The 27042-nt window shown below is 39.1% G+C and overlaps 1 protein-coding gene across 1 annotated transcript in view; it reads right to left on the bottom strand.

The window, feature by feature from the left end:
* Positions 1-6345: 6345 nt before the first annotated feature.
* The window catches only part of usp49 (ubiquitin specific peptidase 49), a 32092-nt gene continuing 11395 nt past the window's right edge, over positions 6346-27042 (bottom strand). The window contains exons 2-4 of the mRNA XM_048611818.1: positions 15492-15584; positions 13291-13440; positions 6346-7860 (exon numbers count right to left, since the gene is read on the bottom strand). Of these exons, the coding sequence (XP_048467775.1) occupies positions 6346-7797 (1452 nt within the window). The 5' untranslated portion in view covers positions 7798-7860; positions 13291-13440; positions 15492-15584. The remainder of the gene's footprint in view (positions 7861-13290; positions 13441-15491; positions 15585-27042) is intronic.

Here is a 27042-nt window from a genome sequence, read left to right as displayed (position 1 = left end):
ATGCGCACGCAGCCCCAAAGGTCTCTGTTTCTGCATCCCTTTTAGAATTGCACCCTTTATATTACATCACGTGCCCTTTTTCTTCCTACCAAGATGCACCAATTTAAAATTCCCTGCATCAAATTTCATCAGGAATTTTTCCATGTAAATATTCCTCAGGTAGAAGCAAAATTGATGTTCTAGTCCTCTGATGAATTTAAACTTTATTGCAACATCTTAAATTTAAGTTGTGGGTTTGTCTATCCTGCCTAAAGATGAAAAGATTTTAAGGTTTTCATGATGGACAGAAGGCTAAAAAGATGAAAAGCTTTTACTTGCAAAACTAACTTTTATAATTAGACACACAAAAAAATTCTTGGTAACTTGGGGCCTCACGAAGTTTTAGATATAAAAGTGAAACGTGGCTGAGGGGGAACGTTGTTTCTGTTTGTGTGTTCAGAGATAACACTGAATGCAGAGGCATCGTGTGAAATTGAATTGCGAAGACAATCCACTTTAGCACAAATCAACATAACAAACAGATGAAGTGTCAAACTGCAGCAGAGATTTTTTTAAACCAGGAAGAGGGGCTTAATGTTAATTATGCATCAATTATGGTCATCTATACGCAGATGGAGCGCATTGATTGGGATGTTACTCAGAGATGTTTAATGGGCTCTAGTGACCCAGTGTAAGTGTCCCTACCTCTCAGCTAGAGGTTTGGGTTTAAGTCCCACCTGCACCAGAGGTGCATCATAATATCTCTGTTGATTAGAAATATCTTGAAGAGATGCTGTGTCATGTGAAATAGCTCAGCTGGGAAGAGTGTTTAAATGAATATTGAAAAGTCCCTGGTTCAATCCTGGGTTTCAGTAATAATTGCGTTTGCTTAGGATTCTTGTTGAGCACTGGTATGGACTCTACCTCTGAGCCAGGCGCCCCAGATTCAAGTCCCATCTACTCCAGAGGTGTGCAATAACATCTCTGAATAGGTATAGACTTATAATATTTCGCTATGTGAATAAGTCTAAGGTGCGGAAAAGACTGCCTCTAGTTTCATCCTTCAACTGGCTATTAGAAGTTTAACATCAGATAGGAAGAATCATGCAACTACTCCATCTATTCACTTCAGTTCTGTAAATCTTAATACGCTTGCCTAACAAAATTTACCATCAAGATTTTAACTTGATCCCAGCCTTAAGAATTCTGGGTTACCACCAGCATTCGTGCAATGCCATGCTTGCTGAAAATGCCTCAGAACAGCCACGCCTCCTTGTTCCAGACTCTGCACAATGGGAAATAGTTTCTCTCTATTTACTCTTATCAAATGCTGTTAATCATAAACAACTCAATTAGATTGTCCTTACTCTGCTATATTTGCAAGGTACCACCATCCCTCTATGGCACCTATCCCTATAACATAACTCTCATAGCTCTGAAGGATAGCTGTGTGCAAGGTCTGAGCAGTGATTGGATGAGGCTCAAGGATGAAAAGCTTCTCCTTAACAGGTCAAAGTTTCTGGATAGTGAAGAGGAAAGCAAGGCTGTTTTGCACAACGAAATCTCAGAAATTAGTAATAAATTTCCTAAGATTGAATGTAAAATCCCATGTACTTAAAACTGTGACTATAATTATATGGGATTGTTTAAACAGACGAAAGGCCTCACTTTATTTGTAAGATATCTGTTTCATTGTTGGATGTTATCACAGAAAACATTGTGCAGAAAGGTGACAATGTTTGACCATTCTTGGTACAGATTGCTGATGTCACAGTTCAATCAGCTTATTATGATGAACCAGGTGCAGAAGTCAGCCAGTCATAGAGATGTACAACATAGAAACAAACCCTTCGGTCCAACTTGTCCAAGCTGACCAGATATGCTAGATAAATCTAGTCTCATTTGCAAGCATTTGGCCCATATTCCTCTAAACCCTTCCTAGTCATACACCCATTTTAAATGTCATAATTGTACCAGCCTCCACTACTTCCTCTGGCAGCTCAGTCCATATATGCACCATCCTCTGTGAAAAGGTTGCCTCTTAGAACCCTTTTAAATCTTTCCCCTCTCACCTTAAACCTATGTCCTTTCAGCTTGCTCCACATTCAATAAGACCATTAGCTAATCTGATCGTAACCTCAAAAACACATTCCTGCTTCCCTGATAACCTTTCACCCCCTCAGTTAAGAAGAATCTATGTACCTCTGCCGTAAAAATATCGACGGACTTAGTTTCCATTACCTTTTCAGGAAGAGAGTTCCAAAGAATCACGATCATCAGTAAGGAAACATTCACCTCATCCGAGTTTTAAATGGGCGATCAATAAGTTTTAAACAGTGATCCCCCTAGTTTGAGGTTCTACCGTAAGAGGAAGCATCTACCTTTTCAAGACCACTCAGGATTCACAGCAAATCGCACTATTAATCTAGTAAACCTTCTCTGAATTGCTTTCAACGTATAAATATCCTTCATTAAATAAGGTGGCCAATATTATGCACAGTACTTTAGATGTGCTCTCACTAGTGCCCCTGTATAACTGAAGCATAAACCTCCCCTACTTCTGCGTTCAGTTCTCATTATAAATTATATTTTATTTATTAGCTTTTCTAATTGCTTGCTGCGCCTGCACAGTAACCCTTTGTGCTTCATGCAGAAGGACACCCAAATCTCTCTGCATCATAGAACAGCACAATACCTGACCAGTTAGATAATATGCTTTCTATTTTCCTGCCAAAATACCCTTCATATTGTGTTATAATGTACCTAACTGGCTTGAGATCCAGCGTGCAGACCTGAAATTAAATTGGCTGTGACATGCAAAATCCTGGCACCATCACCAATTGCTCCACATCATAACTGTGTTTCCCCGTGCAATAGCCATACTGGGTTTAAGGGGAGGACAAAGAACAAGAACAAGCAGACAGCTCTTTCAGAGTTGACCATGGCACGATGGACTGATTAGCTTTCTCCTGAGCTGTAGCAGTTTCAAAATTCAGACATTCTCAATCTTACTTCAGATTTTTCACCTCCATTTGATTTTAATTTTACAGTGAAATTAAGATAGAGTGCTGAAAACAAAAAAAAGCTGGAGATCACAGAGGTTCAGGCAGCAGCCATGGAGAGAAAGCAAGCCAATGCTTCAAGACTAGACGATTCTTCATCAGTCATCTAGCCTCGAAACGTTAGCTTGCCTTCTCTCCATGGATGCTGCCTGACCTGCTGTGGTCTCCAGCATTTTTCGTTTTCAGTACAGATTCCAGCATCTGCAGTAATTTGCTCCTATAAGACTGCTGAAGGTGGGTAGGAAATCCAAATCTACATTTGTCATAGCTACCCCTGCAATGGCCACTAGGGGGTATTTCAGAGTTGTTCACAGCAAGCTGCTCACCAATAAATCAGTTTAGGGTTGGCAAGGTCATGAGATTTCAGACTGTCCAGTGTGGATGTATCATATAAACACAGTAAAAACACAGTACCTTAAAACTGGAGCACTGCCTTTTCGTTGTATCTATTGTGTTAATTGTAGATATTGCTTTGCACAAATAAAGAATGCTTTCTACGGTGGCTGCATTTCCTCTGGGTATATAACAGAGGATTTGGAACAGGAGATCCTTGGGACTTTGATAATCTTTAATGGAGAAGCCAGAAGGCTTGGAGGAGATACAAGTTCAGATGAGAATATAAAGTTTTGTGCATAGGGATTCACAGCTTTCAATTAGCACATGGTTACTCTATATTTTTTATACAATTCATGCAGACAAATTTCAAAGAAAAAATGGAGACAAGTTTCTCTACTCTACAATCCATTGTCTCGATGAATTACAACAGGCAGCATCTGCAGCCCAGATGGAACCTGCTCGCAAGTTTCTGCCTACACTTAGCTTCCAGGAAGTGCAGAAGGAGCCACAGTTCTATGTTCCCTTTTTGAGGAGGATGCCTGGGTTTCTGTTCTCAAGTGCTGCTATGACGCCCTATTGCAAATTCATACGTAGCAATGCAAGGATTGGCTAAGATTCAGCTCTGTAGTTTCACACAAATATTCAATACCAGTCACTGTCTTGGCTCACACGGATAGTGGCCCAAAACCTACATCTGGCCACTTCGTAGACTATACTCTCACATCTTGAGCGAGAACATAGTGACAAAACAAAGAATGAAAAGAATCAAACAACCTGATGCTGGATAAATGATTCTTGCTGTCACTTTTTGGGATTATTTACATAGTCATACAACACAGAAACAGATCCTTCGGTTCAACCGGTCCATGTCGAACATAATCCCAAACTAATCTAGTCCCACCTGCCTGCTCCTGGCCCATATCCCTTGAAACCTTTCCTATTCATGTACTTATCTAAATATCTTTTAAACAATCTAATTGTAAATGCTTTGTCCTCTTTAAAATCTCGATGAAATCCTAAATTAAAAAGTGTATGTATCTGGATTATAATTCGAATTGTTATGTAATTATTTCTCACAATTGAAATGATAGCCCACTTAAGTCAATTTTCTTGGAAACATATCCAGTGAAGGAGATATTTGCTCATCTTTATCTACTTGAATATCTGCAACTTCTGCCAACACAGTAGAATTTTACTGGGTGCACGTAAGATTTAAATAGACAAGAATAAAAGTTGGCAAGTATACTCAAGTATCTTTTAAACACTCAAAACCCTGATAACATTAGCTTCTTCTTGCTGATGGGTCCTGTAATGTTATACGTCCAATGTAGACCCCAGAAATCCAGTTCCACAAAAAGAAAACTCATTATATTGCTGAACATATGCCAGTGGAAGCAATTTTAAAACATGAGGATCTCTTTCTAAGTTCATGTTATTTATATATGGCTGCAATGCTGATGACACTGGCAGCAATGTTGGAGCAGTGCTCATGCAGGAACAGTGTGTGGTACAGCTGTTCAACAGCCAGGAATATAGTGTTCCAATTCCTGGTTGGCCCACTCCTGTTCTTTTACTTTGCCCCTGAGGACAGGAATGAAGCCACCTGCTGAGGTGGAGCTCTGTGTCTCTGGAGTCATAGGTGGCGTCTTATTCACAGCACAGGGCTGTTTCTAGAAGCTGTTTATTTAAATAAGATAGGAAAAGCACAATTGCCCAACATGAATCAGTAAACTTACACATGTTCAGATTTAATACAGCTGGGGTTTCATTTTGCAGTAGACAGTAGGGCAGCGAGCAGTGTAAATGAGCTGACCTAAAGGTATTCCAGCTGATACCTTGGGAATTCAGAAGAGCAGCTGGATCAAGCCATTATAAAACAAGCATAACGAGGCAAATAAAAGGCATAAAGGCAATTTGATAACAGACATCCCATCTCTGTCCTGAGAGTGAGTTACATCAAAAACATGGATGCATACTTCTACAGAATCTTTTGCAAATGTTTCAACAGCCTATTAGATTACAGAATCACCTTCAATTGAAGCAGATCTGTATTACACAACAATTGCCCCATGTTATAGATCTACCCCTCTTTGAAGCAAAGTGAAAGTCAGGATGGAGTGACTGGGAACAGAACGGGATACACATCCTCCTTGAAAATATCAAACAAGTCCTGGAACTTGAACGATGTAAAACTTGTCAGGCTTACGATGAACTCCTAAGAAATTATTAGTTCAACCAATGGATGGAACATAAATCATACCAGACAGATCATTATTCAGCCTCTATTTTTGCGAAAAAGGATCCCCTTCAGCTGTATGCTCTATTTCAGCAAGATCTGTTTTTTTTTGTGTGGGGGGCAGGGAGCAGAAATGATGACCCAAAGAAAATTACAAAACAAAAATCATCAGATTTCCACTCAAGACTGAACAGTACATAGAGGATTATGGGGGAGTACAAGGTTGGGCTTAATTCTGATGCTTTCCACAGTCAAATAGCTTGCCAAGACTCATTATCAAGACACATATGTTAAGAATGATCACTTGGGCACAGAAACAGATGGCTACAGGCACCCTGGGAATTAGGCTGCAATAACAGCAGCACCTTCAGGACAGCAGTGAGATTGTAACTAAAACGTTAAAACCCAAGGTTAGAAATACCTTGAATGTACTCTTGCTAGTATTGCTGAAAAAAATCATTAAATAACACATGCTAACAGGCTGGAAATGAAAAGGGACCACGTTCTTAGTTACAAAGCAATCTTTTTCAGTTTTCATTAAAAAAGTGAACAATGGCAATGCCAAAAGGACATGGCTTTAACTTTAATATTTAGCACAGGCAACTTTACTGCTACATCTCATGCATGTGATAACTGATAGAAGAGTACTGTCACTGGCTACAAAGTAGAAAGTATTCCATTCAGCAGCATTGTCATCCTTCATCTTGACAAGATCAGATCAAGAATGAAGAATTAAATTAAAATAAGACTGCACACACTGTCATTTTCGTTTACCTGACTGAGCAGCTGCCCATGAAAGATGGTGTTCACCACCTTGAGAACCTGCTTGGTGAGCTTCCTTTGAGAGAAAGGAATAAGGATCCTGTGCTTTGTGCCTTCCGATTCCAGCTCCTGCTGCACTTTGTCCAGTAATTCACAAAGAAATTCCTGAGCGTCTTGCTGACCATATCCCCTAAATGCTGGGATGAGGCTCCATACAGAGTGCAACATAGCAAACGGGGATACCAAAGCCCATTTCCCAGACCACATTACTCGAAAGAGTGTGTGAAGTTCATGGCAAAGAGAGATGTGCTTCGAACTAGGCTCCTTGGGTTGAATAAGTTCCAGGTTCCTGGCCATAGAGGCACCTCCGTTCAAACCTGCTGGCATACTGTATCTCCCTGAAGTTCCCACATGATCATTTCTTCCTGCTATGCACGATGCAGGACTAATCCCCAGTGTGACCTTGTTGGACAATCGCGTTTTGCCATTTGTGGTCCTTGCTAATAGTTCTTCAGTCTCACAGAGATCAAGGGTTAAGAAACACTCTCTGAACTTTTGCAAGTGACTGAGTACTTGCAGGATGGAGTTCATGTAGCAGGTATTACCAAGGTTTCTTAGACCCGTAACACCAGGAGTTACCACTGGTTTACGCTTGGTAGCATAATACCGCTTAATTTTGTTCCTTTGTCGTTTTGAGGTAGGGGCAGTTTGTAGCACCTTTTTTCCAGTTGGTTTTTTGCACTTTGAGATATGGTCCTCCTTCCGGATTTGAAATAAAATCCTTGCACTTTTCCGAGGTGGAGCGTTAACAAGCTCCTCCATGAATTTACGCTTTAGCTCCTGTCGGCGCTTCCTTGCTTCCTCCTTTCTTCTGTCTATTTCCTCCTGCAGCCGCTTTTCTTCCAATCTACGTTTACCGCTGGTTGTTTGTTCAAACCAAATGCGCATTGCCTTTGTTAGCAAAGACTGGCGTCTGTGCCAAAGAGCAGTGAACATCTGCTCTGTACTATGAGTCTGCCCTTTTTTGTTCTTCTGAAACGAACAAGGAGATTCCCCACAAGCCATTGACCGCAATGCCCTGCCATTGCGTGCCATCGGACTGCACTTTTGGTTCTTTATTGCACTTAAAGTGCTTCTCAACAGTTTTAAATCCCCTGTAGCATTGTCATTCAACACGTAGTCGTCACAAAGATAACAAAAGACATAAAGTTCATTGACCTCCATAGCCAAAGGATGCCTAGTTTCCTCAAAGTGTTTGAGTGCATGCTCCTCAATGTAGCGGCCACATGCCACATGGGAGCATTTAAGACAGGCCCAAACAGATTCAGTGGTGTTGCAGTCCATGCAATGCCACTTCTGGGGATTCAATATGGAGTGATTTTGGGCGAGTCGCAGACGCCCTACGTGCTTACACCTATCCATGGCTTTAAAAGCTCTCAGAAATACTCTGGTTGTAGTATCCTTGGCCTGCTGTACTGCTTTAACCTGTTGGGAGAAAGAGAGAAAAAAAAAACTTTAGCTGTTAGGAAAAAAATTCTAAGCAGTAAAGCATCAAATTAAAAGGTTCTCCCTGTGATAAGTTCTAAGCCCTTGTAAGTGCCCCAATTCTCAGGCGTTATCTTTTCCAAACACACCTAGTCCATTAAAGTTGAGAACAAAGGACAAATCATTTCCTTTGCAAAGCTTCTCGCCACTAGTTCGGGGGTGGCATATCAAGAGGCTGTTACTGCCATTTCATCAAGTCAGTAAAGGACCACAAGTTTGTGACAAAGGATCATAACTTCAGAAGATAAGTGCATCAATTCTGAATCAAGTTGTTTAACCCCTAAAAGTACAGAACATGGAACTAAAGTACTTCATATTTAAAGAATTAATGTAAGAGAGTTTACTGCTTTTTCCCCCCCAGACTAGGGTTTTTAATCCTATGATACTGAATAATCAAACACCTAGTTATATGCAATGTAAAAGTAGAGAATGAAAATACTTGAAGGCTAGGGCACTTGATTGAAAGAAAATTGTGATAAAAAAAGGATCACTGTTCAAATTAAGTGGAGGATAAAGTTGTCAAATAGGATTGTAGAATTGGAAGTAAAATATTTAAATAGTGGAAGGGAATAGGTTAAAAATCGAACACTTTCTACAGTAAGAACAAAGGAGTGCTCAAAAGATTAGGCAATATAGATGGATTAAGAAAATTAGATTTTGAAACAGGGCAGATAAAATGAGGGGAATTAAAAACGGAGATTAGAAAGGAATAAAAATTATGAGTGAAAATTAGTAATAAAAAATGTGGAAGTGTATTCCTAATGAGACAAAAGTCAAGGTTTCGATTAGTGGTCAAAAGGGCAATGGCAGATGTACAGATGTCAATTGAGCCTCATTTTACAGGTAATAGGTGGGTATTAGAATCATAGGAATAGCAAAGAACAAGAGGCAGCCAGTTGGTATAGTGACTTAATTGGCAATTATTAAATCTATAATTAATTCTACTTTCTTGCAAGCACCTCAGAACCTTGCATCATTATCTATTTCAAATATTTGTCCAGATTTTCCTTAAACAATGGCCTCTGACTCAACCATTTCCTGTGGAAAAGCATTCCATGCTCATATAACACTGAGTACAGAAATTTATTTCTCTCTTCTCTAATCCTCCAGTGGCTATTTCCTATTCACTCCATTAAACCACTCCCAAATTATAAATCTGTTATCGATAGTTCCCTTACATTCCTCAGTAAAAAAAAAAGTACCAATACTTTATGGTGCACCCTCACTCCCTATTCACAACTACAGGGTTTTGATGAGATAACAAGGTGTAGAGCTGGATGAACACAGCACGCCAAGCAGCATCAGAGGAGCAGGAAGGCTGCATCACCTTGCCATATCTCTAAAGCATCATGTCCTTTCTATAACAAAGCACCCAAAACTATGCACAGTAATCTGACAATGGCCTCATCATTGCTTTGCATTAGAGACAGGGGTGGAGCCATTAAGGAAGGTTTTTGTTTAACCAAAAAGGAAGTCATTATTCAAACAGCTGGTACAAAAGATGTTATTCAAACTTAAAGACAGACAAATCACTGCCACAAGATTGTTTATAATCAAACATCCAAATGAAATGCAGAGCCTGTGAATACAATTCCCCAGAATGTTGTGCTGGAGGTTTGGACAGCGGTAAACGTGACATTCTTGAGGAAAAAAAAGAGAAATGTGGTAAGCCAAAAGGTTATACATCAGACTAGAGCTTATGACATAATGAAAATTTCTTAACACTTGAAAAAGGCAAAATTATGTCATGTTTGATGTTCATGATAGAATGTTTCAAAGAAATAACAAACAGAGAAAGGTTGATATGAATTTTCTAAGACTATTGAGAGTTGTGGCAATGTTAATTCATTAAAAGAACGATAGGAGACATGGCTCTTATTTCCAGTAAAGGCATGCTTAAAATGCTTTTGAAGAGTAATGATATGAGCACACCCCTGACTAGCACCAAAATTGCAATTGCACTTCATAAGCCTGAAAGGATGGCTAACATGGGAAATGTTACGCTGAACAATTCAGTAAGGGGATGTACCAAGGTTGATATTTGAAATGAATAGTTGCAGGGAGTTTTGCACCACAAAGAGATAGATGAACATATCAACAGCAAATTTAAAGCCATGTAACAAAAATAGAGCAATAATGTTAGGTGACTTTAACGGCCCCAACACCAACCTGGAAAAAACAGAGCTGAAGGCAGGGAAGGAGAGGAGTATTCAAATTCAAAACAAAGGGGGAGGAAACTGCTGATCTGCAAAATGGATTAGGGTGAGTGGAATGTGTTACACAACGAGTTCATCGTGCTAACAGTGATTGTGACAATGGATCAATGTAGTGATAGAATGTACAAGAAAACATCAAAAGGTAAAAATCTCAGGTGGGAAACAGCTAATTCCAGTGATTTAAGAAGCAATCCAGCACAGATAGGTCAGAAAAGGCAGATTCAGGGTAAAGCACTAAGACAGCAGTGGAGGGCATTCAAGGAAGAGAAATTGTAGGCACAAACTGGACAAACTTTTTTCCTTCAAAGGTGTATATCATCCACAGAAAAGAGACCCTAGATGATAAAATACATAAATGTTAAAATAAAACAGAAGGAGGTGGCGTAAGACAAATGTCAACAGGAAGATTCAGTTAATAAACTGGTAGATTATTGAAAGAACAGGAAGTGGAGAAATTACAAGAAAAGATCAGTAGGCAACATTAACTAAAACAGAACCCTAAATTTTACCAACAAATTTTATAAATACATGAAGCGTATGTGATTAGCTGGGGAAAATAAAACTCAAAATTGCGTTAATATTTCAGGTCAACGGTCTTTTGTCAGAACAATGCTGTTAAAATTTTAACAATCTAAATCATTAATTCTCTCTCTTCACAGATGCTGCCTGGTCTGCTGAGTTTTTCCAGCTTTTATTTCAGATGGTGATGAGCGTTATTGGAAATTATTACAGACAAAGTAAGCTTTCATTTGAAAAGCTAAGAGTTAATTAAAGAGAGTTAGCATAGGTTTGTTAAAGCATAATCGTACTTGGCCAACTTGAATGAATTCTTTGATTAGCTAATACAGCACATGCCTATAAGGACTTTCAGAAGGCATTCCCAAAGTGGCTTATTAGAGGGTCAAAAGTCCACAGAACTGGTAGAAAGTAGCAATAAAAGTACAAAATTAGATCAGCAACCAGAAGCAAAGGGTTACTGTTTGACAAACTGGGAGTTGTCTTCAGTGGGTTTCCTAAGGATCGATTTTAGATCTATTACTTTGTTCAATTTTTATAAGCAATTTCGATTTGGGTGAAGAGAATAGCAATGCAATATCTGAAGATATTAAAGAACTTTTGACGAAGGAGCAGATAGTGATGAGAATAATAACAGGCATTTGGATGGCAAACAGGTTGGTGAAATAGCAGATGAAGTTCAATGTGGGGGAGTGTGAATGTGATGTATTTAGGACAACCAATGCAGAAAGGCTTGTAATATAAATAGCACAATTTTGAAATCTGTAAATGAACAGAGAGCCCTTGGTGTCTAGATAAAGACATTCCTAAGGAAGTTGCAGCAAGTTGATAAGGTGGTTGAAAAGGCAAATGATTTATTTGGGTTTATAAATATAATAGCATAGAGATATCATGTTGGAACTTTACGAGTCAGCGGGATTATGGATGGTTTTCTTCAGGAAAGATGTAAAGACCTCAGAAAAGACAAAAAAGAGCTTTTCAATGATGATGGACTCAAAAGCCACTAGAATAAAGAATTCTACAGATTCACCACTCTCAGAAGAAATCCCTCATCTATCTTAAAGATGCAAACCCTTTCCTGAGATTATGCCCTCTGGTGCTAGACTGTCACACAACAGGAAACAACCTTTCACAATCTTACATGTCAAGTCTGTTACGTATCATGTGTATTTCAAGAACGCGATCTCTCATTCTAAATTCCAATGCGTACAGGCCAATCTACTCAACCTTTTCATAAGACGGCGCTTCCGTACCTACTATCAGCCTAGTGAACTTTCTCTGGATTGCCTCCAATGCCAGAACATCTTGATTTAGATAAAGGGGCTCAAAGCTGTTTACAGTATTCCATCTCTGGTTGGACTAAGGCAGAGAATAGTTTTACCAAGACCTCCCTATTTTTATACTTCATTCCCTTTGAAATAAAGGCCTTCTCTTTTACCAATGAAACTTGAATGCTAGCTTTTTGTGATGCGGGGATGACAACTCCCAAACCCCTGTTCCATAGCCTTCTACAGTCTTTCTCCATTCAAATAATATTCAGCTCCTATATTCTTCTTGCCAAAGTGCATACCCTCACATTTTCCCACATTGTATTCCATCAGTCAAGTTTTTGCCCACTCACTTAAATTGTCTATATTCCCCTGCAGACTTCTGAATCATTCTCACCATTTGCCTTCCCATCTACTTTTGTGTCATCCATACAGTAACTTCCCTCATCCTAGTCATTTATATATTGTAAATAATTATGGCCCAAGAACTGATCCCTGTGGCACATCACTAGCTGCAGGTTGGCATCCTGTGAATGACCCTTTAGCTCAACTCTCTATGTTCTATTAGTTAGCCAATCCTCTATCCAAGTTATTATAATACCTCCAACACCATGGGATCTTCTCTTATTAAGTCGTCTAATGTATAGTACTTGATCAAATACCACCTGAAAATCCAAATATACTACATCCCTGCTTCCCCTTTATCCATCCTCCTTGTTACCTTCTCGAAAGAATTTTACGAAGTTTGTCAGGCAGGATTTTCCATTCATGAAGCCATGGCGAGTCTGCTTGATCACATTCTATATTTCCAAAGTGCGTCAAAGTATTATATCTATACACAAGAGAGTCCTAATTTTGATTCATGGTGTCATCTGGCCATCTGCAATTGCTATCAGCTTCCATCCCTGGGTTACACAGCAACTATTGCTGGAATGTGTACAAGTGGAAAGAAATAAATGTTAAACTAGTCTGTGAAATACTCTTCATTTAAACAGTATGCCATTACCACTGCCTTGGTTCACCAAAGAAAACTGGTCACTTGTCAAATATACTGAAGAACAGCTGACAGTAAGGAACAAGGATCAATGGCTTCACGAGGAAGAGAGAAAATTTGGAAACAAAATTTGAAAACAAAGTTAAGGATTACTGAACACAACCCGCAAGCAAAAAGCCAAGAGACAAAGTCTACCTTCAATACTACAACTGACACCATCATTTTTAAGAATAACTAATGGGTATAAATTGCAAATTCTAACCTTTGGAAGTGCTAACCCTCCTCATATTCCTAAGATAGTAAAAGCTAAGTAAAGAAAAAATTATACTTATGTTCTTAGCTGCACACATTATCAGGTTGAAACTACTGTACTTACTTAGACATCCTTAAATCTTCTCCCAACAACAGAGCCGTCACAGTATGAAGAAATACCATCTCAGCAAGCAACAGTCACAGCACTGTACCTCCACGATACGTTGCTAGGAACTGTCAGGATACCATATTACAGGCAGTCAACCTTACAGCTCTAAAATAATAAAAAAAAGACACGTTTTAGTATGAAGTCCAACAACTAGCAAGTCCCTCAATCCAACACATCAATCAGTGTCTGAAAAACAGTAAGTAGGTATTTCGTTTAGTGAATAAGTCTAGCAACAGAGATATTTTAAGAGAACGAAACCTTCTGAAGTGAAACAGAATATTAATATTTAGACAATGCTATTTCTGTAAGCATCACTAACTGGTATCATCTGCATTCTATTTGTTACTTCCCTTTCTATCCCAAGAGGTATATGCACAGCTGTGGAGGATTGCCTTTTTATCATTTTAATATGCAAGATATCCTAAGATTATCCACCAACATAGCTGTCAAAATTCATTTGGTTGAATTTTGATGTAAAACTCTTATACGAAAATGGAACTGCAAAAAACTGTAAAACATAGAAATGAAAAAATTATATAATTTTCAAACAATATGGTTGTCCGATGTTTTAAATGAACCAAGTGGTCAGCCATTACCACAGCAGGTTTCACCACAAATCAATGATGTGAAGTGATAGATCATAACAGTGACTACAAGCTGGAATTCCAGAACAAGGTTTTCGATTTTACTTTGTGACACTATTTATAATGTCATAATATCATTTATGAGTTAGAGAACAGAAAACCTAAACAGGACACTCAAATTAATGCATGGGTTAACATCCTCATTTATTTGTTCACTCTGCTGTATGATGTACATTGCATCTGTCATTACTCGTCTTCCTTGAATGCACGTTAAATGTACAGTTAACCCTTGCAATAATGTGCAATGAAGGTGAATCTGGGGGACACAGAAAGCAGGTCATGCACTACAGTGAGGGGCACATTAGCATGGCATTCCCTTTCATCCCAGGAAACAGCATGGTGGAAACAGTCGGAAAAGATTTCTAAACATTCTTTTCCTACCGTCCCAATGTGAAGACAGTGGCCAGAGGAAGCTTTTCAAGGCACAATAAAGGGAGAAAGGACACAGCAAGTTAACCTTTGAGTCGGAGGTTTGGGGTTGTGGTGGTGGTGGTGGTGGGGAGGGAGAGAGATGTGAGCCAGAGGAGCAGACCATAGGAATGAGAAGCAGTTTCAAGCGGTGTGGCAGCTGGGTACAGACAGAAAATCACCCTACACAGTTTTTATTTAAAAAAGGTGGATGGAAGGTAAAGTAGTTACTAAAATCAGCACTTAAAATATTTCTTCTCCACCCAATCAAGAGACTGCAGAGGCTTAGGATGGACAGTTGTTCAAATCATGAATTCAGACTTAGGCTTCTGCCATTGATCAATGACAGACAGAGATGAATGGAAGTTCCAATTGGCTGATTTGATCAACATGCACAAAGGACGCACATTGAGAAAGTGTGAGGGGGCCTTAACGAATTAACATGAATCACAGACACGTCATTTGTTGCAGCATTTCTTTTTTTTGAAGCGTTTCAACTGCAATTATAAGCATGCTACAAAAAGAATTAGATTAAAGGTGCTTAAAACAGAGAGAAAAACAACTCCACAAATTGGTGCAGGAATCATTAAATAGAAAGTATCGGGGCATGAAGGTAATGAGTGTTCCAGCTTTTAAAAACCTTGCATTTTGACAGCTGTACTTGCTTTAAAACCTAATACTAACTCTCTGGAATAATTGGTTTCAAAAACTGCACTTCATATTCATCAATGCTCTCAAATTGTAGTAGTACAGTTTGAGTGCTAATGGAATTTAACTTTTCTCAAAAAGAAAAGCAAAACCTAAGAGGAGTGCATTTAATATTTCAAAACCCCTGATTTGGAAGAATAGCATTCTATTTTTCCACAAAGCATATTCCAGTTCAATTACATCTTTACATTGGCACAGGTCTATCACTAAGCATTAAGTTGGCCCATCTCAAAGTACTCTATTCCCGAAGGAAAGAGGAATATGAATTGGTCATACCAATTGTTAATGCCAGTGAAATCTATATACAGACACATCCTGATCTGAACTAAAAATTCCAATAGTGCATTTTCATTTATTCACAGGATATATATATTCATTTTACCCCAAACACTTAACTGTATCCTTGTTCTGTGCACACCAGGCTTGCTAAGTTGTGTTAAACGAGTCCCACACTATATCTACGATGAACTTGCTGAGATTTCTCAACATCTTTAAAAAAAAGATATTTAAGTCGAAATTAGAACTTTTTGGCTAGTGGATTAAGAATTACAAGTGGAGCATGTTTATAAAATTTCCCTCGCACCCACATTTTATTCTCCCCATTTCTCTGAAAAGCAATGGCTCTTCCTGAACAAAGTACAGGTTTAGGCAGAGAGAGTGTGCTGTTTGTGGAAGAAGGCTAACCTGGTACAAATTCTGGTTGCATTTCTTTCCTTTAGAGCTCAAGGTCAGAGGGTTGCATTACCACACACAGCATAGCTCAACTAATACAGGAAATATTTAAATACTGAATCATGTAGACCATCAGGTTCCATGTTTGATCCCTGACCACATGGTGCATTACTCACTTACGCCCCATACCAAAACCACTTCCTCCTTCTCAGGATGCTACAGGCCCAAGGTACTCCTCTAGGAACTTATTTGGTATGTTGTGAGAGTTACAAGCATCATCAGAAAGACAGGGACCAACCTGTCCTGTTGGTCAAGACCAAGCACACACCCAGAATCAACAACTACATAGAGGTAAATTTTCTTTGATTCAAGAACCTTGAAGCAAATGTAAGTACCAGTCATCAGAACTTATCACAGAACCTTGGTCTACATGGTTTTTAGGCACAGAGTTATATATAGCAAGATCAGACAGAACTTCAGCAGGTCCCTAGCCTTGAAAAGAGCAAAATTCCATTTGTGAAGTACTTTTCAGGACTTTACGGCATCCCAAAGTACTTTGCAGCCAATAAAATCTTTTGAAGCATGGTTACTGTAGGGAAGTGCATCAAATTCACTAAGAACTCAAATGAGAGATAAATTGCCAGTTAATCTGTTTTAGTATTGTTGGTCGAGAGATAAATTTTTAGAGCCAAGGTGAAGAACTTTTTAGTTATCTTTTAATAGTGCCACAAGCTAACGAGGGCAGATGGGGCTTTGTGAATAATGTCACATCTACAAGACTGTGTTCTTGATAGTGCAGTGCTCTTGCTGTACTGCACTGAAGTGTCAGCCCAGATTATGTGCTCAAATCCTGGAATGACATTTGACTCCAAGGGCACAAGGGCTACAGCTGAGTAAGGCTGTTACATTGCAGCCTGGACCACTGGTATTTTAAGAGGAGTTCGTACTAGCAGTCTTGTACAGCTGCTTTAAATATTTTATTTTAGATTCCAGAAGGCTAGCATCAATGAGACAATCCCTAATGTTTATTAAACTCAGCTTCCTTATGCTTGCAGCCCGAATAAACCAATGAAGAACTGAGTTACAACAGCTCCAGAGAAACACTGGGGCCACATTTCTGTAGACACTCAAGTTGGATCTTGGATTCCAGATTCCTGGAATCAAAACTTTGCAGCAGCAATATGTAAACAGCATCCACAAATGCAAAGCAGAATTGTACAGCTCCAAAAGAGTAAGTAATACACTCCAGAGCTAGGAGATTTCTATCAATGTTTAGTAGGCCAAATGTTTGGATAAAAGTATTTTCATTTAAAGTAAACTTTATACTGACGCACAAGAATGTTGCCCATTACCTCCTAAATGCCTCCATTCAAGATAAAGAAGCCTTTGCACAGCTAATGTCACTCTCTAACGAGCTGCTGGTAATTAGCATGTCAGTGAAATCAGAAATCTCAATGGAAGAAATTGAGCTAAACCATGACACCTTACATTTATATTGTATCTTTAATGCAAATCTTTTCAAAAGGGACCAAGGCAAAGGAAAGATAAATTGGAGGATAGGAAGAAAGATTGATCAAATAAGGCAAGCATTAAGGAGGAGGCTTAAAAGGAAGAGAAGCAGAGAAATTTATAGGGGGGGAATTCCAATTTGTGCAGCATGTGTGAAGATGTGTCCAAATTTGGTGAACTGTGGAGCAGCAACAAGGACGGACTTAAATACAAGGATAGGAATTTTAAATCTACAGCATTGAATAATCAAGGCCACATGTTAAAATTATCAGCAATTAGATCAGCTAGGAATGACAGGTGAAGATGGGAAACAGGTGGAAATATTTTGCATGAGCTTTAGGAGGAGAAAGCTGGGAGGCTGGCTAAGCAGGTAGTTCAAAGTGTCACAAGTATTTGCTGCACAGAAACAGGTAGGTCCATGCCAGCGCTTAGGCTCCACACAAGATTCCTCCCACCTTGACATGGGGTCATTTGTGTTCGACATGGGGTCATTTGTGTTCAACAAAGGGAAGGTGAGACTTCAGAATAATCAAGTTTGAAGATAACAAAGGCACAAAGGTTTTAGTAGCTGGTGGGCTGTGGTAGAAGCAGAATCAGCTGACTTATTGGAGGTGGAAGTGATTGTTATTTGGTGGTGGAGAGGATATCAACTGTAAACTTAAACTGGGTAAAAAGGAAGCTGAGACTATACTAGAACACCCCATTACATAAATGGTGCTGTGGCAATAGGTTGGCTACCATGTGTAGTTTATTTAAAAAAAAACTTTGAATTACCAGAAAAAGGTAAAACGCTTTTTTTTGAATTGGCAAATGTGTTATGTGGTACGAAACTGCACCTGACAAAAATGACTTCAAGATAATCTCTATGATCAATTAATCCATTGCAGAAAGACTCAAAATGGAGATCAGCCTCAGTCAGCTCTGGTAGATACTATAAAAAGGGGGTCAAAAAAATGATGTTTGCCATTCCAAATTTTTATATAGAGCCTCCTATTGAAAAAATATTGATGTGTAAATCATACACAGGATTGGGCTTAGCGGTGAAATTTTCCATGGCTGGAATCCCATTAGGCATATGAAAAAAATCACCAGTTTGACAAAGTATCATGAGATTGCCAATATCTCCATGACTGTATCTACAGTAGATGCCCTTACTTTCAAGAGATTGGGGTTGGGGTTGGTGTGAGGTCAGAGGTTTTGGCCAGACGGGGTCAATTCTGAGAGCTAGCTTATCCCGTTTGTATTGGTATAAAGTCAGGAGCATCCTAAATGTCAGACAGAATGGACAATTTCTAAGAGCAAGCACATCCTCCCTTTCCATCCTGGGTTCATCTGCCGAGTGTAAAAAAATTCAACTGGTGTGAAACCAGCATTAGTATCCCAGCAGCCTAGTGATTACCATGGTAACAGAGATACTGTATTTGCAACAACAAAAGCTCTTTTCTCTCTTGTGCTTCGAGGGTCATACGTGCATTTTAAGCACCACTCAGGAGGTACCAATGCTGCGTTTGTAGTTTAAACAGGTTAAGTTCAGATCTCATTGTAATCAGCACCTACAGCTGGGGAACCAACCTTCCACCACAGTAAATAGTAGGATCTACTGGACATCAATTCCAGGACCAAAATGGTGCACCAGTTGCAAATTGAGTTTAATGGTTCTTTAAAAAAAAAATCGTCAAGGTTATTCAGCCAGAAGAATGCTCTTAGACTGGGAAAGATTTAGATGAGTCAGTTGCCATAAAGGAACCCAATTCAGGTTCCTGTGGCTAATCACACTGTGTTAACGTGCTGGGTGAAGGTCAAGTATGATTATGAAGGCTCCTATATTCAGATACTATCCTTTGACTTCTCCAGAGGCTTGGTGAGAACACACAGGTAGCAGGCTACTAGGCCATAAAGACCTGCATTTCATCTCTTTTATTATGAATTGGGATTGATTTATAGTGCTAATCCCATCTGTTCTGCAGTGCTAAAAATGACCTCAACATACCTGAACCAGGGAAGGCAATAAAATTTAACCAAAATCATAGAACCATAGAAGCCAACAGTGTGGAAAGAGGCAGTTTTCACCGACCCTCCACACAGCATCCCACACAGACACAGACCTCCAACTTGTCCCCATAACCCCACATTTACAATTGCTAACCCACATAGATTGCACATCCCTGGACACCATGGGGCAATTTAAAATGGCCAATCCACCTAAACTGCAAATTTTTGGATTGGAGGCAGATCACCCGGCAGAAACCCATGCATGCACGGGGAGAACGTGCAAAGTCCACACAGTCACCCAAGGCTGCAATCAAACCCAGTCCCCGGCATTGTGAGGAAACAGTTCTAACCACTAATCATCTAAGGTTCCCATTTTTTACTGTTGTCTAGTAACCTATCATGGTAACCGTGTTTGGAATCTGAGGCGAGTTCAGATCAGACTGTTACAATATCTTATACAATCAAACAGCTAATCATTCCACAGCTCAGACTGTTATTTCAATCAAACAATCTGCTCTGACATGTTGTAACACAATTCAGAGGTAGGTTCAACCTTTTGGCTCAGAGGTCAGGAGGTAGGGCACTATCATTGCCCACAACAGCTCTCAATGTGCCTCAAATATAATGACAACTTAAAATTCTTAATTCTTTGGGTGCTGGCTGCCTTAAGTGCATCATGGACAAGAAGAGTATATATGTTTGTCCATGTGCATGAAAGAGACAGAGAGAGAGGGAGGTTTTTTCTGTAGAGTCCTACTGGAGCTGTGTGATATGCCAAAATTATCTTCATGACCTCCTGAGTTGATTAGGCCAATTTAAATTCAGCTACCATAATCCTCCAAATAAAAGCATATTGGTACAGGAGTATAGGGCTTTACTGGGGCTTTCCAAAGGAGAGTCAGGATCACCATGAGTTTGTACATTGATTCCACCAATGAAAATGTAACTACCATAATCCCCATTAAAAAGAATTTTGTTAGTTTATTTAGCACTGCTTTAGCTACTACTGTGCTGCGTTTGGAATAGTGCCAAGTTCAGGAATGGTTTAAGGTAGCAAAAATCAAACAATTTGGAAATTACTGAAGTGCAACAAACTGGAAAAGGAATGTATGATTTGCCTCTGCCAACTGTGGGCTCTTTTCAATCACAACAGTACCTGATACCCATCTGATCAACAGTGCCAATAGCTCTCATCCAATGTAAAAATCAACACCATAACTTTGGTCCAATGGGCCAACTAGTAATACATAAAATAGGAGTACAGCAAACTTTGTTTTAACCAGCAGCTTATCAATCGGCACTCTTGATAAACCGGCAAAAATTATATACCTCAAATACCATGATCTACTGCTGTGTCTGAGTATTTATACTGTAAATGAATTATAAGAGATGTGGATACCCCTGCATTACATTTCTATTACTTATTATGTGTTTTTACATTGATTTTAGTAGGTGAATTGATAGTTTTACATAGATTTTTTGAGGGATGTTGATGCCTCAAAGCTTGACTTCAGGGTTTAGTGTGTTTACCTTTTGATTTTCCAGAATATTTGACCAACCGGCACACTCCTGGTCCCAGAGGTGCCTGTTTATAAAAGGTTTGCTGTACATTATTCAGCCCTTCGAACCTGATCCACTATCCAATAAAATCTTGGCTGATCCATTCTCTATTTGCCAACTGCACTTTCCCACACATTCCCCATTCTCTTCGGTATCCAAAAAGCCATGATCTCTGTCATGAGATATTTAACAATAAGTGTCCACAACCCTTTGGAGTAGGGATTGTCAAAGATCATAATGCCAAGAATGAATAAACATCTCCTTATCTCCGTCCTAAATGCATTTCCTAAGCCTGAGTCTGTGACCCTCGGTTGTATTCTCAACAACCAGGGAAAAGAAACATCTTCCCAACATGTAACATATCAAGTCCCTTAAGATTTTAGGTGCAATGAGATTACCTTTTGTATTTCTAGTGAACACGGGTCCAGTCTACTCTATCTCTTGGTACGTCACAATCCTCTCACTTCCCAGAATCAGTCCAGTGAATTTTCATTGCACTCCAAAAGGCTAATATATCCTTCCTTGAGTTAGGAGGCCAAAGCTGTTCACGCTACTTTAGGTTATGGTTTCATCAAATTCTTGTACAAATGGCTCAAGACTTTTTCATTATTAAGCTCTAATTCTTTCAGAGTAATAGCTGACATAGCATTTGCTTCGCTAGTTGTTTTTGTACCAGCACAATTAACTCTCCGTGACGTGTACAAGGACAACCAGGTTCCTCTGAAAGTTACCATTTCCCAACTTCCCTCATATCCCTAAAGAGAGTCAGTGCCAGCTGTGAGAACAAAAACACACCATGTTCTAGAGAAGCTAAACTGGATATGAATTCAGTGTCAAACGGTACGGTAGGGAATTAGCGAGCACTCAATGCGATGCCTCACCTATGAGCAATTGCCATTTGAGTGAAATACTGGAGGATTAGGGCTAATTGTGCAACTATTCCCCATCATAACCTGCACATCATAGCAGAGAAAAGGGAAGTATACACAAAGAAAAGTACATATTTTTAAACATTCAGCTATATCAATGGAAAACCAGATTTTTCTGTTTAAGCTGATACAATTCTCAGTGCAGGGTGACACACTGGGCTTTCTTAATATCGCATGTGAACAAAATGAACCTCACTGTTATTAATAACCAGACATCCACAAAGCCAAGAAAATTGGCAAGATGCAATTAGTGAGTTAATCCTTTTCTTACTTCCTCCTCTCAATCTGCTGCATACTAAAATGATCACAAATAATGCTGACATGTTCAGACCAGAATGAGATTCAGCCACAGCAGTGAACTGCCCAAAACTAGCCCCAATAGATCCTGAATTAGACCCAGATTGCATTTTACTCATGCTTTATTTATTACAAATCTTCAAGGAATAATCCCAGGGTTGACTCAGTGGGACAAATTCCTCAGTCCACAGTACTCACTGGAGTAACGTTAAAATAAAATGGCAAGCTTATGCTTGTGCAGTTGTTTGAAATTCCAAATTGACACCGGTTCTGGCCCTTGATCCCGCCTCAAGGTATGAAACAGGTCACAGGCAGGGCATTATAGTTTCAGCCTGTTAGAAAGGAATAGAGTGACAAGGGATACTGAGTATTTACCTCCTGCACCCATGAAGGAGGGAGGGAGGAGGTGGGGAAAAGGAGAACAACATCGAGAGATAGGAAAACCTCCCTCACAGGATAATTTAAGTTATTTTTCTCAATAGTCTGCTAACATTGCAGTCAAAGACAGAAGGGAAACATTAGCTGTCTCTCAAAATACTCCAGAAGCTCATTCTAATATCCAATTCGAATTGAACATCCTTTTTTAAAAACTGAAGAACTTGAGAAGAATTTATCTAAAACTGCAATGTCTTTGAAATTTATTTTTTAAACAAATCAGCTGAATTAAACAAAGGATAAGTTACGGCAAGAACAAGATACGAGAAAACTCCTTGAATTGAAGTGTTACTTTTTTTTCATAAAACAGTAAATACCTTAGGAAAACCGTGCAAAAAAGAATTCAAACACAAACAGAAATATGGAAGTTCACTGAGTTTATTCAGAATTTGGTAAGAAAGCTACACTCTGACTCTATTTTGTAAAATTCAGCACTACTGCCTTTCAATGGAAAATACGCATCAACGTCATCCATTCACAAATAACACCACCGTGCATTGCCAAAGACCTATGCTTTGTCTGCAGAATTACAAGTTTCACATATAAACATTACCCTACTATACAGTCAGTGATCACATATTAACAAGTCCTACTACTGTATATGCATCATCAAGCAAAATTGCGCAATCTGATAACTGATCTGCGAACGGTAGCAATCTGTGGAATCTGGCACTGACCCATTTGACTGGCATGCTTGCCTGAACAGAATTAAATCCCTAGCTTTAAGGCTATGTCCTCACAGGGGACATTTTGCCATGCCACAGCCAGATTATGATAAGACTGCTTTTTCTAAACAGTCAAGTAGAGGACAGAGGAAGATATCTAGCAGAACCAGTCTCACAGAAACACAGTTCCTGTTCAGTGAACACACAGCAGTCATGAGGAAATCTGCAGATCAAAAACTTTCAGTCTCCCAATGGAGGCATTCTATCTTTTTAGAAATACTCATCTGATTCCCTGCGCAGAGTGTAGTAACCTGAATCAAGACAGCAACTACAATTAACATACATGGTGACTGGAGTCATGGAGAAGAGGATATCAGCCAGGAGTCTTCTGACCCTAATCTTAAAAGACTGAGTCTTGTGGGTACACCAAGCACATTGAAAAGAATTTTAAGATCAGCAGTGATGTCTCCTACAGTTCAACAGCCTCCTGAAACTCATCAAGGCTCACAGATGAAGAATGGAATGGCTGCTGATCCCTAGTTTCCCAAATGAATCAGCAGAAGGGGTGGGACGAGGGTGTGGGGTGAGAAGAAAGAAAGAGAAGCGTCAACATTTTATTTGGAATGCCGATTTAGGCAATTTTGAGAAATGTATGTGATTCTGGGAAATTCTGAAGAAAATCTTAAAAACACGCCAGAAAACAAATCCTCGGTTTAGAACCCATGTACCAGAAATCCCTATTTCTCCTATAATCGCAAATTCTCACGTGTCTGACTTGGGAAAACTGTAGAAAAGACCATAGGTACATTCTTAAGATAACATGCTAATATTCTTCAGCAGTGAATACACATGTCCTGGAGGGTCATTTCAAACGGGAGTTGCAACACAAGATTCAAACGAGGATAAACATAAGCCAGATGAGAAGCAACAACTAATTTTAACTGTGAATGCAGAAATAAAGCCAGCACATGGGTGAAGCAGGTAGTCCAACACTGCATGAAAAATAAAATGACTGAGCACAGCCTAGGGAGAGGGAAAAGCATTCAGTTAAAGGTCATGAAGGTGATTCTCATTGAAGTGAAACTATGAACCACATTTAAAGGTTCTCAGGCAGCCTGTAACTTCTGGCTAAACATCATTCACATCTCTCTCCCTGGAACTTGCTTTCTAAATGAGTTTTAATGTGTTTGACAAAACCTCGATCAATGCATTTTGCACAGAATGGGTTATGTGCAGTTCATATAATATTCCTTTAGCACAAAAGATGGCGAAATACAAGACAAAACTGGCAACATGACATTTTGTCAGAGCAATTCTCAAATATATCAAATTTTCAAAACATATACATCAGTATAGGCAAGCTTCAGATGAAAACATTTTTTTCAAAGCAAACATTTACAGGTGCAGCTCCCCAATCTAATAAAGATGCAGTTCCTGTGTAAAACCACTTATGACATTAGACATGCAATGCAGCTAGAGGGAAGATGTGAATACTGATCAACGGCAAAGCTTGCATGGAAGATGGATTATCTACTAAATCTCCACACTAATCAGAATTACGAGGCAGCATTTGATCAGGGTAGACTGACCTAGTGTTGAAGCGTTGTATCCTAAGAAATGTGAATATAGCTGAATTTTAAAAAGATTTAAAGATATCTTTTATAACAGAAAATGCTCAGGTGGAGTTCATCTGCAAGAGTATTTATACTGCAGATGTATTTTTTTAAGATAATATATTAACAGTAGAGTCCACTGAACCAAAAAAGGCTGATTTCATATAATTACAGTTAACACCAATGCATAACAAAGCTGACATTGTCAATCCAGCAGTATACAGACAAAATGACAAAACCAGAGAGACACTCTGCAGCTTGTTCCTTCACAGTAATCAACTGCATATTCAAAGAAAATTAGGGTCAACAGAAGGACATGAATTTCCAAAAGTTCATGCAACTAAAAATACAGTAACAAGAGAGACCGTCTCTTATAGCGTGGCAGGGGAATACAAACATATTCACAATGTGTTTTCTTTCTGGAACATGACACCAGCCTATACATTCCATGGAGGTAGCTGGCTCCTATTTGAAGGGCCAAGCATCAAAACACTTTCACTTGGCAATAATGCTTGTAAAAGGAGGAAAAGAATTGTATTTGTGTAGCACCTTTCACTAGCTCAAGAGGCCCCAAAGTGTTTTACAATCAAGTATTATGATAGATAGGAATGAAGTGCCAGTAATTCAACAACTGGACAATAAATCAGTTTAAATATCAACAAAGACCAACATCACAGTTTTTTACACTGGGAAATATCATTTTGCAAAGGCAGCTAAACGATTAATGATTAGAAGCAGGAACCCTGTAGATGTGCACACAATAGTGATGTTTCACTCCGCTCACAACTCAAGTATGGTATGATGGTAAAGTACTGCAGGGCACCTGGCACACTCTGAACCATTCAACAAGCCCTCAAGGAAACAGATGGAGTAAAACAATTTGATGTTTCTGAACTGGGAGGAAGAGAAAAGGTAGAGAATCAGAGAAATATAAATAAATTATGACACAGAAACAGGCCATTCAGCCAAATTGGTCCATGAGTCAATTGCTAGATCATGTCTAGTCAACATTAGGAAAACAAAATACTGCACAAACATTAATAGTACAACTACAAATAAAAATCAAGAGTAATGGGAAGATATAGATATATTAATCCAGACAGCTGGATTGCAGAGGTAAGTGATGCATAGAAACTTTGTAAAATCGGCCTTTACATTACATTTCTCTCATCATTAACAAACAAATAGCCTTACAATGCAGTACTGCGGTCATAAAGAGGCCTTAGTCTGATATGAGATCTGTGTTAATTTAGTTGATTTCAACGGATGTACTTCTGGAATATTTAATTTTGGAATTACTGCTCTCAGAGAAAAGGGGTCAGTGTTAGCCAGGAATGTCTCTCCTATAACACAGTGTGGAGCTGGAGGGCAACACCAGGCCAGGAAGCAGCAGAGGAGCAGGAAAGTTGACGTTTCGGGTCGGGACCCTTCTTCAGAAAATAGCTTCTTCTCTCCAATAGTATGCCCACATAGAAACCAATTGCAGGACACAGAAGTCTGCCAACAATCATGAATCAAATATGAAACATATCAGAGTGCAATTCTCTGTCCTCAAGATGAAGTGTAAAGAAAAAAAGATTCAAATCCAGAGGTCGTAGGAACGCAGATGCTGGAGAATCTGAGATAACAAAGGATTTCTGAAGAAGGGTCTAGACCCGAAACGTCAGCTTTCCTGCTCCTCTGATGCTGCTTGGCCTGCTGTGTTCATCCAGCTCTACAACTTGTTATCTAAGATTCAAATCCATTCTGTTTTTATCTTAACATTATGAATGCCAAAACTCATCAAATTTTAAACATAAATTTTATGTGAACTCAGCATTACGATTTATTTTGTACCAATGCCAAACATCAGAAATTTGTAAACAGTTTTCCATGCCTAAAAATATAGAAATATGCCCTAAATCAATGACAGTTTTCAACGTATCAAATACAGCAAGACATTTCTGTAACTTTTCCTTGGGTAGGATTTGGCAAAGGGGAAAACATGGGAGGAAAATGGACAGGGAGGACAGAATATTCCAATCCTTCAAGCATTACTTTAATAGTGAGTGTAAAAATAATTGTGACAATTGTCTCTCTTCACCCATCCCCAGGTGCTGACAAATGAGCTACTGCACCAAGTTGAAGCAGGCTACCCTCCTGTACTTTGCATAGATATAAGCAGACGTTCAACAGTCTGGCACAACAGGGTAAAGAACAGAAATTGCAGCTAAACCCAAATTAGTCTTTGTACGTACACATCCAAACAGGGCTCACTGAATCGTGGTTGTGCTGG

This window comes from Rhincodon typus, chromosome 25 (genome assembly GCF_021869965.1).
Source record: "Rhincodon typus isolate 14 chromosome 25, sRhiTyp1.1, whole genome shotgun sequence".
Taxonomy (NCBI): domain Eukaryota; kingdom Metazoa; phylum Chordata; class Chondrichthyes; order Orectolobiformes; family Rhincodontidae; genus Rhincodon; species Rhincodon typus.
The sequence above is the reverse complement of the archived record's forward strand: the minus strand, read 5'-3'. Positions and strand labels throughout refer to the sequence as shown.